General features: G+C 54.8%; 1 protein-coding gene across 5 annotated transcripts in view; it reads left to right on the top strand.

Moving 5' to 3' along the window:
* CDK5RAP2 (CDK5 regulatory subunit associated protein 2) overlaps nt 1-11,375 on the top strand; it is a 181,320-nt gene extending 169,945 nt beyond the window's left edge. For all 5 annotated transcript variants that reach the window (XM_079927833.1, XM_079927831.1, XM_079927832.1 and 2 more), the window contains 6 exons: nt 30-107; nt 1,133-1,398; nt 2,492-2,635; nt 7,328-7,454; nt 10,818-10,864; nt 11,283-11,375. In XM_079927833.1, the coding sequence (XP_079783959.1) occupies nt 30-107; nt 1,133-1,398; nt 2,492-2,635; nt 7,328-7,454; nt 10,818-10,864; nt 11,283-11,339 (719 nt within the window). In that variant the 3' untranslated portion in view covers nt 11,340-11,375. The remainder of the gene's footprint in view (nt 1-29; nt 108-1,132; nt 1,399-2,491; nt 2,636-7,327; nt 7,455-10,817; nt 10,865-11,282) is intronic.
* The last annotated feature ends 1,401 nt before the right edge of the window (nt 11,376-12,776 follow it).

Genomic DNA, 12,776 nt, shown 5'->3' with positions numbered 1-12,776 from the left:
GTTTATTTCCCTTATTTTGCATTTTGTAGATGGTGACAAGTGTCCCGTGGCAGCTGACAATTCGTATGATCTGTTTGATTCCACCCCAGCAGTGCCACCAGGATCAGGTACAAAGCTAGAGGCTGGGTAGCTGTGGCACAGCTGGGTTTGGCAGTGGGACTTTTTAAATTGGAGGAAAGGGGGGTCCCTGGTCCCAACTCAGCAGGGTATTTGGCAGGATTTGGGGGGTTGTGTTCTCAGCATTTCCAGCTGGCAGTCTCGTTCTCCAAGCCCAGGTGTTACCAACCTTAGCGACATCATTGGTTTTGCTCCCTGTTGTCCTGGGTTAAAGTGTGACTGCCTTATCGTGGCTTTCAAGGCCCTGCAGCATCCAGCCCGAGTGGGCCCGTCCAGCCACACCCCTCTGGCCTCCTGGTGCCACACGGATGGGTCAAACCATCCTGCGGTTGGGCCTGCACTTCCCTGTCACTGTGCAGCATGGCCCCCGCCTTTGCCAGACCGACTTTGCCCACTTCTGTGCCAGTGAAAATCCTGCTGCTTCCCGGAGACTCATCCTGAATGCAGACTGCCCAGGGAAGTGTCTTTCCTGATGGCCCCGGTCCCAATTATCCATCCGTGCTTCTGTTGATCCAAAGGTGGAAAGCGGCAGGCTTTTACCTCTGTGTAGCATAATTCTTGCTACCCATTCAGCCTGGCGCAATTGTCGCTTCTTCTAGGAAGCCGTCCCTTCCCGCACAGAGGCTTGATTATTCTGTCCACTGAGCTCCGGCTCTTTGTCGTCACGCTGTTACACCTCCCACACGGCATCTGTGTTCCGATTAGACCACGGGCCCCTGAAGCGCAGGCCCAGGCTTGATCCGTCTGTGTGAATCAGGGCTCTTCTGCGGAGCCGGCGCCTGATGAGTGTCGGTTGGATTGAAATGAGCTTCTCCCACAGGATGAATAAGCCTACGGCGGGTAATACACAGACTGAGGTCCTGGCTCCAGGCCTCTTTCCCCTCGGGGCTGTGTCAGGTGGCATTTGGGCCTGAGGGCTCTCAGCCCTCCTGGCTGGCTAGACATCGTTGAACGCAGCTCATCGAATGCAGGGTGCCGCCCCGATAGGTCTGACATCTTCCTTCTCGTTCTGTAGCTTCAGAGACTCCTCCACTCTCTGGAAATGACCTGGACGCCCTCTCCTGCGACAGTGGCAGCTCGATCACCAGCGCCTCAAACATGTGCCGCCTGGTCCCTGGCCACCGCCTGTGGGCCAGCAAGAGTGGCTGCCACGTCCTGGGCCTGATTGAGGACTACGGTGCCTTGTGCGAGCAGATTGGCCGGGGCCAGAAGCTCCTCGCCGAGATGGACGTTCAGATCCAAGAGTCTCCCAGCCCCACGAGTCAAGAGCTGGCAGCAAAGGTAACCTGAGCGACAGAGCTGGAGGGAGAGGGATGCACAGCGGGGCAGGAGGTGGAAGGTGTTGGCCGAGGGCACTGGGGGCGAGGGGCTCACGGGTCCTCAGTAAGGCCCTGGGAAGAGGGGCCAGGGAGCATCGCGCACGAAACCCACGAGGTCGGGTCCAGGCTGCGCTTGTTGTTCTGCGGGAGGGACACCGCTAAGGTTTGTGCCTGTGTTACCGCGGTCGCTTCGCTGGGCTCCGCTGCACTGCCCCTCCACGGCCTGTCCAGTGTCTCGTCCATCCCTCTGTCCTTCAGTCCTGCAGTGTGTCCATCCCTTCTCCCACCCAGTCACCTGTCCGTCGCCCTCCCGGCCTCCGTGCTCAGGCTCTGGGGCTGCTGTGGTGAACGGGGTGCCTGAGGTCCTGGTCCTCACGCAGCGTGTGGTCTGGTCCACCACGCTGCCATCTGTGATGCGCTTGCCGCCGCGAGCCATCCTGCAGCCGCCTCAAGATGGTTGGCGGCCGCCGTTCTTGCACAGGACCTTTTAGGATCGTATTTTCTTTCATCCCAGAGCAGCCTTTACAGTGGGTGATGTCATTCCCACTGTGCAGGTGCTGAGGGAGAGTAGCTCAGAGCGGTCGGATTTGAACCCAGGTCTCTGTCCGCCAAGGCGCTCTCTTTCTCCGTCATCCTGCTCCCTGAAGAGCGTTGCAGGTCACCCCCCTCACCTGTGCGGGCACCCCCGCATCCCGCCGGCGCCATGCAGACTCCAGGGGAAACATTCATGTCACGTCGCTTGCCATTGGCGTCGTTCACCTTCCGGAGAGGCTCCGTGGCTGCGGGGACCCTCTTCTTGGCCCAGTAAATGGAGTGAACTCAGGCGGCCATTAATCATGCTTACTGACCGGGCTAACGTCACCACCGAAGTTCTCTCATAATCTATAAGTCACCGTCTTTAAGAACAATGAATTGGTGTCGCCCGGCAGCAGGCTCTTGCCTGGCGTGCGGAGCACAGGCCCTGCGGTCTGGGGATTTATGCTGCCCATTGAAGCTGGCTCGTCCATAATCTTTTTCAAGACCGCACGTAACAGCCTTCTTGTCCCCCCCCGCAGCGTCCACACTCGGCGCCCCTGAGCAGCTTCGTCACCGGTGTCGGCGCAGCCAGGCTGACCCTGGATGAGGCCTCGAGGTTACTGACGCTGCTCTGGAGGGTCTCACTGCCCACCAGTGGCCAGTGCACGCTCCACTGTGAACAGGTGGGTGGTGGCACGTGCGGGCAGAGGCTCGAGGGTGCCGCTGGGGCCTGTGTCTCAGGCTTCCCCATGTCCAGCCCGGGACCTGGCCTCCAGCAGGTGTGCCCTCAGTTTGGGGAAGGTGGCGGGGGGCAGGCAGGGCGCCGCGTTGGTCGAGTGACATGTCCGACACCGCGCTGGCTGCTCCAGGCCGGTTCTGACCTGATCCCCTGGGGCCCTGCAAGCTTGGCCTGCCGCCTGGACCTGACCGTGTCCCCACCGCCAGCACATCTTTGTTGAGGGAAACCCTGTCCATGTTCTACACGTCAGGAAACTGAGGTTCGGGGAGTGGGGCACGTACTCAAGGGTGCAGAGCTGGCTTTGAAGGCACAGGTGTTGAATCCCAAGGACAGGCTTTGATTCATAGGCTGTAAGTCCCAGGTTTTCCTCGTGGACTAGGTCATTCCATTCTGCTCAGAATGTCTTTCATTTCTGATGCCTTTCTCTGGACTGTCTGATCCCTTTCGATAGCTTTCAGCATCCTATTTTAGTGGGGTTTGTAAATCTATTTTAACTACTTAGAAACTACTTTTTTTTTTTTTAACCAAACAAAATCATTTATTACAAAACCATTGAAATTTCCCTTAAAAGCTAGACGTTGCAGTAACTTGAACATGACTGAATTAAGAACGGTTGCTCCCATCTCCATCTGCATCCCCATCTGACATGGCGCAGAGCAGAGCCTGTCCCCCGGGTCTGTGTGTGGGAAACATGTCGTATTATGACAAGGTGAGCACCTGCTCTGATAATCAGGGAAACCTCCCTGGAAGAAGGAGCCTACTTGTTAAGGAAGAGTTAGAGCTCTTTGCTTGGTGGCCTGATAGATATTTCCCCCTTTATCTAACCTATAAATTTTTACCAAAGGCCATCAGGAAGGCAGAAGGGAAATGTGCATTCCACGTCATCACTCATCTAGCTCACCCCTCTGACAGCTCTCAGATCTCCCAACCATGGCAAAGGAGTAGCAGTGAAGCAGCTCTCTCACCTCAGAAGGTTCTGCTGAGCCTGTGCTTAGGTTTCTGTCTTGGGATCCTGGGGAGGAAGTTTGGTGCCGTAAACTCGGGGAAGTACACGAGCAGTCATTGTGCAGGGAAATCTGTACACGGAGTGGAAGACGGCGTGTTGGAGAGGAAGGGCGGCCCACTGGGTTCCAGCCCCACACTGGCCTTGCCTTTCCTCCTTACCCACCAAGCTCTCTTCCGTCTTGAGCCCAGAAGGCACAGGTGCTCTCTCCTGGCCGACTGGCTCCTTCTCACCTCTCAGGTCTCAGCTCAAATGTTACTTCAAGGTCAGAGAGGGTTCCCGGTCACTTTATCATAGCATCCTCTTCTGCTTCATCCTAGCCGTTATCACAAGTTATAATTACACACTTGTCGGTTTAATGTCTGTGCCCCTCTGTTTTCCACGAGGGGCCATGTCTATTTTGTTCATATTTTTGAATGAATGAATGAGTAATTTCCTTTCATCCTCCCAAACTGGTACTTGCCCATATGATTTTTTTTTTCCCATATGATTTTTAAAGCATGTGTCTGAACTAAACATTTCACCCTTGATGCAGTGTTTTTGACCTCAGTACATAGTAATGTCTGTTAAATAGATGGAATGCAGTTCTTATTTCTATTATGTGAGTGTGTATAAATGCAAATTAGAGTCACATTGATCTCCCCCGCTAGCAAATTAGTCTAGGGACTGGTCAGTGCCTGTGATGATTTGCCCCTTATTTCCGAGGGTTTCTCGGGTAATTGATTATGCTCACTTTAGCATCACAGAATTTTAGAGCCAGAAAAAGGACCTTGGAGTTGCTCTGATACGGCTGCTGGCGTACACAGACCCCTGTGTGGTGTTAAATTGCCTCTAGCCACGTTTCTGTCCCTGTCTGTGTTTCATACAGTGCCTTTTTCTTGGTGTGAAATCTGTGCAAAGCAGATTTCCAAGTTTCCACCAGCAGCTCCAGTGGTTTTTTACTACCTGGTGTTTTCTCTGAGTGTCATTAAATTGCCTTTTGCATCTCCTACAGTCAGTCCCTGGGACTACTCTGGAAAGTGTATATCATATATATCAGTTTATCTAAGAAAGTTGTGGGGAGAGACACAAATATGTACACATATTCATTTATAAAAATGTTTTTAAGTGGAAGGATGAACAGTCACAGAACAGTCTACATGTAGGGGTGGGAAGGAAGAGGATGGAAGGACAGGGATAGAGGGTAGACTTCTCTGAATTGACCTTGTTTCATAAATTTGACTTTGAAACTGTATAAATGCTTTACATAATTATAAATAAAAATAAACCCCAAAATAAATCCACTTGACAGATGGTCTCACAGCACCTACTCCATGGCAGATGCTGCGGGTCAGAGGGAAGAATTGAGTTCTGCCCTCAGGGAGCTTGTAGTCTAGGAGGGGAAGCAAACAAGTAAATGACCAGTTATAATCCACCATGAAACGGGCAACGTTAGAGGAAGCACTGGGCACGATGGGTGCCCAAAGGAGCAGTAACCAACCTAGGCTCCTGGTAGAGAAGGGTCTGAAGGAGACCTGGAGGGGGTCATGCCTGAGCTGACTTTAGAAAGAGCAATAGAGAGGTTAGCCAGGCGAGGTGAGCAATCATCATTCTCCCTGTCTTCAGGCATCCTCTCATCTGAGTCTCACTGTACTGCAGTGTGACGAGAGGGTCAGGCATCATCCCTGTTTTACAGATGTGGACCTAAGGCTCTGAATGTAGAGTGACTTTGTCCCAGAATGTGTGGCCTACAGCCACCACCAGCACACAAGTCTCTGGGCTCAGCTTGAGGAAGAATCAAAGAAAACCTTATGTTTAAATTAGGGTCTGTTTTGGAAGCACAGTTGAAGTCCTTGTAGCCGACACAATTGGTTAATCTTAAAAGTAGGTTAAAGTAGGGAATCAAAAAATGATACATACCTTAAACATTTCAGTTTAACTTAAAACAGTTAAATGTACATTCATTTGCCACTCTTTTGATGTAGGGCCAGGGCCTTTTCTTTGAATATGGGTCTGCTGATTGAAGTTCCACATCTTCTTTCTTTCATAAACTATATCCATAATGTATGTCTGTCACTTCCAATTTCCGTTTCTTTAAGATGAAGAAAAAACTTAGGCACTTGCAAAGCAATTTGAATATAGAATCCTCCTAGACTGTGTTCCTCCCACATCTTTTATTCACCCACACCTAATTCGCCAGAAATGTGGTTTTTTTAGTGACTCGTCTTTATCAAGTGTTTCCCGAAACATATGTTAGTTTTCATTCAACCGGTTCTCTCTTTTCATACACATAATTCATAGGTTTACTTAATACTTAATTAAATCATATAACTGATTACAACAGCCATAAACAAGTTTGGGGACAAACTAAAGTGGCTCTTCGTAAGCTGACAGCCCAACATCTCCCCTCTTGGGAGCAGAGGTATTTCAGTGTAGCACAGGGTGGCCTGTGCCGGGGCATCTCACAGTCCAGGTATTTTATGAGAAAGGGAGTGTCCTTAACCCCGAGAACTAGTTCAGTGGAGATTGGTTAAGACAGCCACGATGGTGGTCACATTTTCACTTCAGGGGTCTGGGGACTCTAGTTCTGCCACCCATCCACTCTCCTCACCTCTGGAAAATCAAAACAGGTTCTCCTAGTAGATCATACTCCCCTAATAATACCTTTATATTCTCTTTGTGTAAAGTAGACAGCTAGCGGGAACCCTGCTGTAAAGCACGAGAAGCTCGGCTCAGGGCTCTGTGATGACATAGGTGGGTGGGAGGGAAGGAGGCCCAAGAGGGAGGGGATATAGGTATACGTACAGCTGATTCACTTCATTGTACAGCAGACACTAATACAACGTTGTAAAGCAGTTATACTCCAATTAAAAAAAAAAGATTTAAGCATTAAAAAAATACCAGCATTATAGTTTTTGGAAAAAAAACCCTCAATGCTGATAAATTAAGAAAATGATTATTCCAGATCCCATCTCTCAGAACTGAAACACTATAAACATTTTCGTGATGTCTCTCTCATCACATAGCTTAGACATCTTGATATACACACCTATGGGTAGAAATATATGTGTTCAATTTTACGGAACAGGAGTGCGTGGCGCTCAATAGCTGTTCTGGGCACTTTTGTCACTAATTATGATCATCTTTCAATGTCAATAACTGAAGTTCTACGGCATCATTTTTAATAGCTGCAGAATCATTCCATATTATGTAAGTACCGTAGTTGAGTTATCTAAATCCCCATTGAAACAAATCAGGTGTTTTTTTTTTGTCCTGCTGTGAGCAGTGCTGAGGTGAACACCCTGGTGCGCAGGCGTCTTCTCGTGCCTGCGTTACCATTCCTTGGGGTAGATGCCCAAGTGCAGAATTGCTGGGTCAGAGGGTTGAGCACGTTTTACATTCTGCTGCGTCTCGCCGGGCGTGGTTCCACCTGGGCTGTGCCAGTGCACAGCTCCACCAGCAGTCGTGAGAGGGCTTTGCCCACACCCTCCCCGCCATCTGACCAGCAGAGCAAGCCTAGAAAACTAGGCTTCTAGTTTTTATTCAGATACCTTTGTTTGTAAGGCTGAGCACTTTTTACGTGGTTTTGTAATTCTTCCTCTTGATCTGACGTTTATATTCTGTGTTCATGTTTCTAATTCCCTTTCTCTTTAGACTGGAGAGTTGAAGGCAGAGATCAGCAAACTACACAAAAAATTGTTTGAACAAGAAAAGAAGTTGCAAAACACCATGCAGCTGTTGCAGCTGAGCAAGAGCCAGGAGAAAGTCATCTTTGACCAGCGTGAGTAGCTGGGCGGCGGCCACCACGGCTGACCACTGCCTGCCTCTGAGGACCAAAACCCCAGCCCTGGGTTGTCCTCACACCTCCTGCTTATGGGTTTCCTTTCATACTTCACCCATCCTGACCCGCCCAGACAGATGAATTCCCTTAACAGACCTCTGTGGAGGGACCGCTCCATGCCAGGGACTGTCACCTCCCTGGGGAGACAGGTGTGTGGCGTGCAGTGACGGGAACATGTGTAGGGGCTCGGGGAGCAGTGAGGTGGGATGGGGAGGGGGTCACTCTGTCCTGGGAGGTGCCTTCTTGGACGAAGAGACACCTGACCTGAGTCTTCAAGGAGGAGTCGGTGTTGGTCAGGTGGACAGGGGACAGTGTGGGCAAGGGCAGAGGGACAAGGAGTGAGACTGCCTGTGAGGAAAGCCGACAGCAGCTCATGTTGCTGGAGTTGGAGCTGCCCGTGGCAGGTGGAGGTGGGAGGGGCCTGGGGCACCGGGGCCGCCGCGTGAGAGGCCTCGGGTGGGAGCCGCTCCAAGCGGACTGTCCATCTGCGTCGAGAAGGGCTTGCTGGCGGCCGGTGCAGGCAGGTGAGGAGGGCCCGCGGCCGGGCGGTGGGATCCAGAGGAGGGCACCGATTTGAGAAAGACAGTCCTAGACAGACACGGAAATGCAAGGCCGGAGACATCCAATGACGCTTGTAAGGTGGCCCCAGCCCTGGCCCGGGGGCTTCAGAGGCGCAAACCCCCTGCCCGCTTTCAGCCCCCGGTACCCGTGCCCTCGTGCGCGCGGCGGAGCCTCCTAGCAGCACAGGCCCCGCCAGGCCTTGGGTGGCCAGGCCCTCGACATCCCTGAGTCACGAGGGGCTTTGTGGACCAGACCCGAGAAGGAGCCGCGGGGCTCACGGCGTCCGTCGTGTGTCAGGTCCCCTTGGCTGAGCACGGAGGGGCCGGGGGGCGGGGCGGGGCTGAAAGGGGGTGAGGAGGCGGCCCTGGCAGACCGGTGGGTGTCCGTGGGGCTCCGCCTGGGGGTTCAAGCCACTGGCAGAGAAGAGGAGCGCTGGAGGCAGCAGGGTGTGGGGAGAGCCATCGAGGCCGTGCCTGAGGTAGCTGTGGGCCAGGTGGGTCTGGCCCCGGGAGCGGCTCTTGAGGAGGTGGGAAGCGGGCTTCTGTACAGCCCCCAGGTCCAGGGAACACTGGCGCGCTCAGCGTTGGCGTTGCCCTGTAGCCGGTGTCCCAGGCAGTCACAGGGAACATGAAGTTACCCGTTTGCAGGTGAGCGTATTTCGGAAGTAGGTTCAGATGGGTGAGTTACCACGGCAGGTCCAGAGGACAGAACCCAGCCCTGAGTCCCGGGTCGCTGAGCCTGCCATCGTCAGTGAGCGCGGCTCAGATCTCCGCTCTCCTGCGTGACCTGGAATAAATGACTTGAACTCCCCAAACCCCGCCAGCCTCCCAGGGTCTGCTCTGGCTCTAAGGGACTGAGTGGAAGCTGGGGTAGTGTCCCCTCCTCTCCCTTCCCCGCCTGGTGACGAGGAAGAGTAAGGGCCTGGGGCTGCTCCCTGCCTGGGCCAAGGCGAACACTCCAGCTCCTCCCAGAGTCCGTAGGGAGAGGAGGGAAAGGATGACCGTGAGACCCTCTCCACGTGACCTGGAACCGCCACTTCACTTCCCGCCTGTAGGTGGGAATCCCTGGGGGGTGTGCACTGAGGTCACATCTGGCAAACCACCTGTCACCGCTGGACACCACTGAGGCTGGTGTCTTCCTTGCCAGTGCCCTGCTGAGGTGGGAAGAGCAGGTGCTGAGTCAGACAGACCTGGGCTCTAGTCACGCCTCTGCCTGGGGCCAGCCTTGATTTGGGACAAGCTCTTCCCCGCTCTGTCCCTCGGGCTTCTCATCTCAGTGGGCGTTTCTTGCTCTGAACGTGGGCAGTGCTGTTCAGACGTGCGGCCCCTTCACACTTGCGCCAGGTGAGACTTAGCTCGTTCCGTACTTTTAGTACTGTTTTAACATTATTTTTAACCTCCACAGCCATGGTACCGAATCTTTTCCGGGTCACAGGCTCCTTGGCGAACCTCAGGAGAGGGGATCTCTCTCCCCAGAAGGTGCACGCATCCTTGTACACACAGAGATTTGCACGTGGTTTCTGAGGATTTAGGGCGCTCCAACACATAGCCTTGGCCCAGCTTAAGAATGTGCCCTGCGGCGTGGGGCTGGGGAAGGGCACAGAGAGGCAGTGGACACCTCTGAAATTCACTTTGCCCAGTTAAAAACAAAGCCCACACCATCTGTCCCCTCCCGCGGTGTCACAGATTGCAAACAGACTTCGTTGCCTCCAGATGGAAATTTTCGTGAGGCAAGAAATATTTTCTCAAGGCCACCACACGGCACCTATTCCGAATAAGCCGTTGGGCAGCTGGGCCGTGTGTGCCGACAGGGAGACTGTCTCAGCCTTGGGCCCCACTGGCCAAAGGCCCAGTTCCAGAAGCCTGTGTGTCCTCCCCGGGGGTAGCCGGAGTCCCTGGCCATCACCAAAGCCTGTTTAAGGTGGATCCCTTATCGGGCCGATCTCCCCTCAGTGGCGGCATTCCTGCTGCTGCTGGTGTTTGTTGGACAAGACACGGACTGAGGGAAGAAGCCACCTTACTTTACCGTTGCTGCCCTGAAAGCGGGCACTCCCCCCCACCCCGTGGGTTCTGATGCGCTGGGGATCTGCCTCACGCAGCTCAGAGGGCATCAGTCAGATCACAGGGACCTGTGAGATCATCCCGCCCCGCCCGCTGCTGTCCAGGTAGAGTGTGCCTGGCCCAGGGGGCCACCGGAGGGCAGCTCAGGAGAGAGACGCCCACGGTTCGGTCCTCCTCCCCGCCATCAGGCCCCCGCTCCCAGGACTGCTGTGCCCTCGACCCCCGACTTGGCCTTCACGTGTGGGTTTGCTTGGAGCGAGCGCACCCCCTTCCCAGCGCTGCTTCTCCGGGGGGCTGAGGGGCCCTAGTCAGGTGCAGGCCTCTCCCCTGCCCGGCACCACGAGCCCAGCCCGCAGAGGCGGGCCCTGGGGGTCCCACTGGCCCTGCAGAGCCTCAGTTTCCATCTATGACGTGGTGTCGCTCTCTCTGCCTTCTAGTATCGCCGAGGTTGTGGCTTTGCCTGGACTTGAGGAGGGGTCTCTGGTCCACCCTCTCTGATGGGTTATTTGATGCTGGGATGTGTGATGGGGCAGGTGGGGCCTTACACGTCTGGGTCTGGATGCTACAGGGCTGACCACACGCCTGAACCATGTGGGGCTTGGGGCTCCTCCCTGCGTTTGGCTTTTACACTGTCTTCCTGGGCATCTATGTCTAATCATCCCATTCTTTGCTCTTTCCTTAGTGGTTGTTACACACAAAATCCTTCGGAAGGCCAGAGGAAACCTGGAGGTGATGCCCCTTTGAGAAAGCCATTTGGGGGATGGGAATGGGTGTGGGGCTGGCAATGACTTCTTTTGAAAAACGAAGTTGAAGGTGAAACCCGGTCATGTGTTCTCTGTCAGTTGTATTTTTCTGCCAGCAGCGCATGAAAAGTTTCGTTTCATCATGCCGTGTTGTTGACGGTTGTTCTAATTATTGGTGTGCTGTTTCTTACCAGTGAGAAATACAGCAGACGATGCCTGGCCCATAGTAGGCGTTTGATAAATATTTCATTATCATCTGGTTCTATAAATGTTTACTGATCAAACAGTATGTCTTTGAAAGTAGTTTCAGAATAGCATTCTCACCATTAATTCTGTCAGTAATCTTACTCCAGAGACCCTCCGTGGGACCTAAAATTCTCCTTTTTTCCCCTCCCTTCTCCTAGCTTAGGCCCGGGAGTGCCCATCCTGGAACGTCCAGTCCCAGCAGGCCAGGCTCCTGAGGAGAACTTCCAGCCAATAAAGCTCGTGGTTCCCCACTTAGCTCGTCCTGTCTCTTTGTTACAAGCGTGGTTCCCGCTTACTGAGGGGAGAAGGGCTGTCTGGCCAAAGGAGACCTATCTTTCGCCTTAAGATTGGCGTGGAGTTGTTGTCAGATAGGGTGGGAGCTTCCAGGCGCCGGGCCTCTCACGTCCGGGGCCGGCGCGGAGCTGAGGCATTACTCTCAGGCCCGGGGGTGGGCTCGCGTTCCCCCCCGCCGCCTCCCCTGGATTTGCTTGGTGCTCAGCCAGCCCCGCAGCTGGAAGATGCTCATTTAACGACTCATTCAACCTGGTGATGCCGTTATTTTGTGCAGAGCCTGGGGGTCTTGGGACTGGCGTGGCCCTCAGAGGTCGCCTGAGCTGTGTGCTGAGCCACCCAGTGTCCAGAGAGGAACGATGCCACGTGGTGTGGCCAGGGTGCCCGGGGCGCCCTCGGCACTGCACAGTGACGGCACGGTGACGTCCGGAGCAGCGCCCTGCGGGGGTGCCGTGCCCAGCGTGGGAAAGACCCAGCGAGGCCGGGGGCGGGGACTTGGCATCGCAGTGTCCTGACGGTGGTGGTGGTCTTTCCTCCCCACTGTCCTGCCTGGTGCATTGGCCACACCTGAGCTGCATTTGTCCTGCCCGAGCTTCACAGTGTCCCCGAGAAGTGAACAGGGTAGGGCTTGGCCCCGGGTTTAGATGAGCCTGCAGACTGGCCCAGGGCACCCCAAGAGGCACTGACCGAGGGGGGCTCCCCGGCCATGCCCTGACGCGACGCTGCACGCCCAGCTCTGCTCTCTCTGCCTCACGGCCCCGTGCCCACCACCTCGGAGCCACTGAGCAGCCGGGCAGCTGGGCCTCGTTTGTCAGCCCACAGCTGGGAGCATTTGGAACCCTGACTGGGTCTCTGTCCCTCTTCCTGCCCTCGTCCTGGGCCTTTCTGCATCCACCCTGGTTTGCTCTCCCTGTGCATCACTCGTGCTGACATTCTGCCCTCTGTCCACCGCCTCCTGTCTGTCATCCTGCTCACTCCCTTGTCCCCCCTCTGCTTGGACCGCTTGGAGATCCTCGTCTCTGCTCCCTTTACCTCTGTCTCCGGCCACAGGCTCCTTTCTGTGGTTCCTTTTCCTTTCCCAGCTGGTCCCTCCTTGGTCCTGCAGCAGACCAGGTGTAGAGAGGAAGCGGGTCTGACCACTGTGCCGTCCCGCCCTCACCCCTAACAAGCCCCTGGGGCCCCGGTCTGCTCCTCGCCTCGCCCCCTTGGCTCCGCGCTCCAGGCAGACGGCGTTGCCTCCAGCTCCGGGGAGCTTCCCAGCCTCGGCCCGGGATGCTCCCTCTCTGGAATGATCTCCCACCATTTGCTCGCCGAGGCAGCTCCGAGTGGTCCTTCAAGAATCCGCCCCCACCGTGGGGTTG

Source organism: Stenella coeruleoalba (assembly GCF_951394435.1).
Source record: "Stenella coeruleoalba genome assembly, chromosome: 7".
NCBI lineage: Eukaryota > Metazoa > Chordata > Mammalia > Artiodactyla > Delphinidae > Stenella > Stenella coeruleoalba.
The sequence above is the reverse complement of the archived record's forward strand: the minus strand, read 5'-3'. Positions and strand labels throughout refer to the sequence as shown.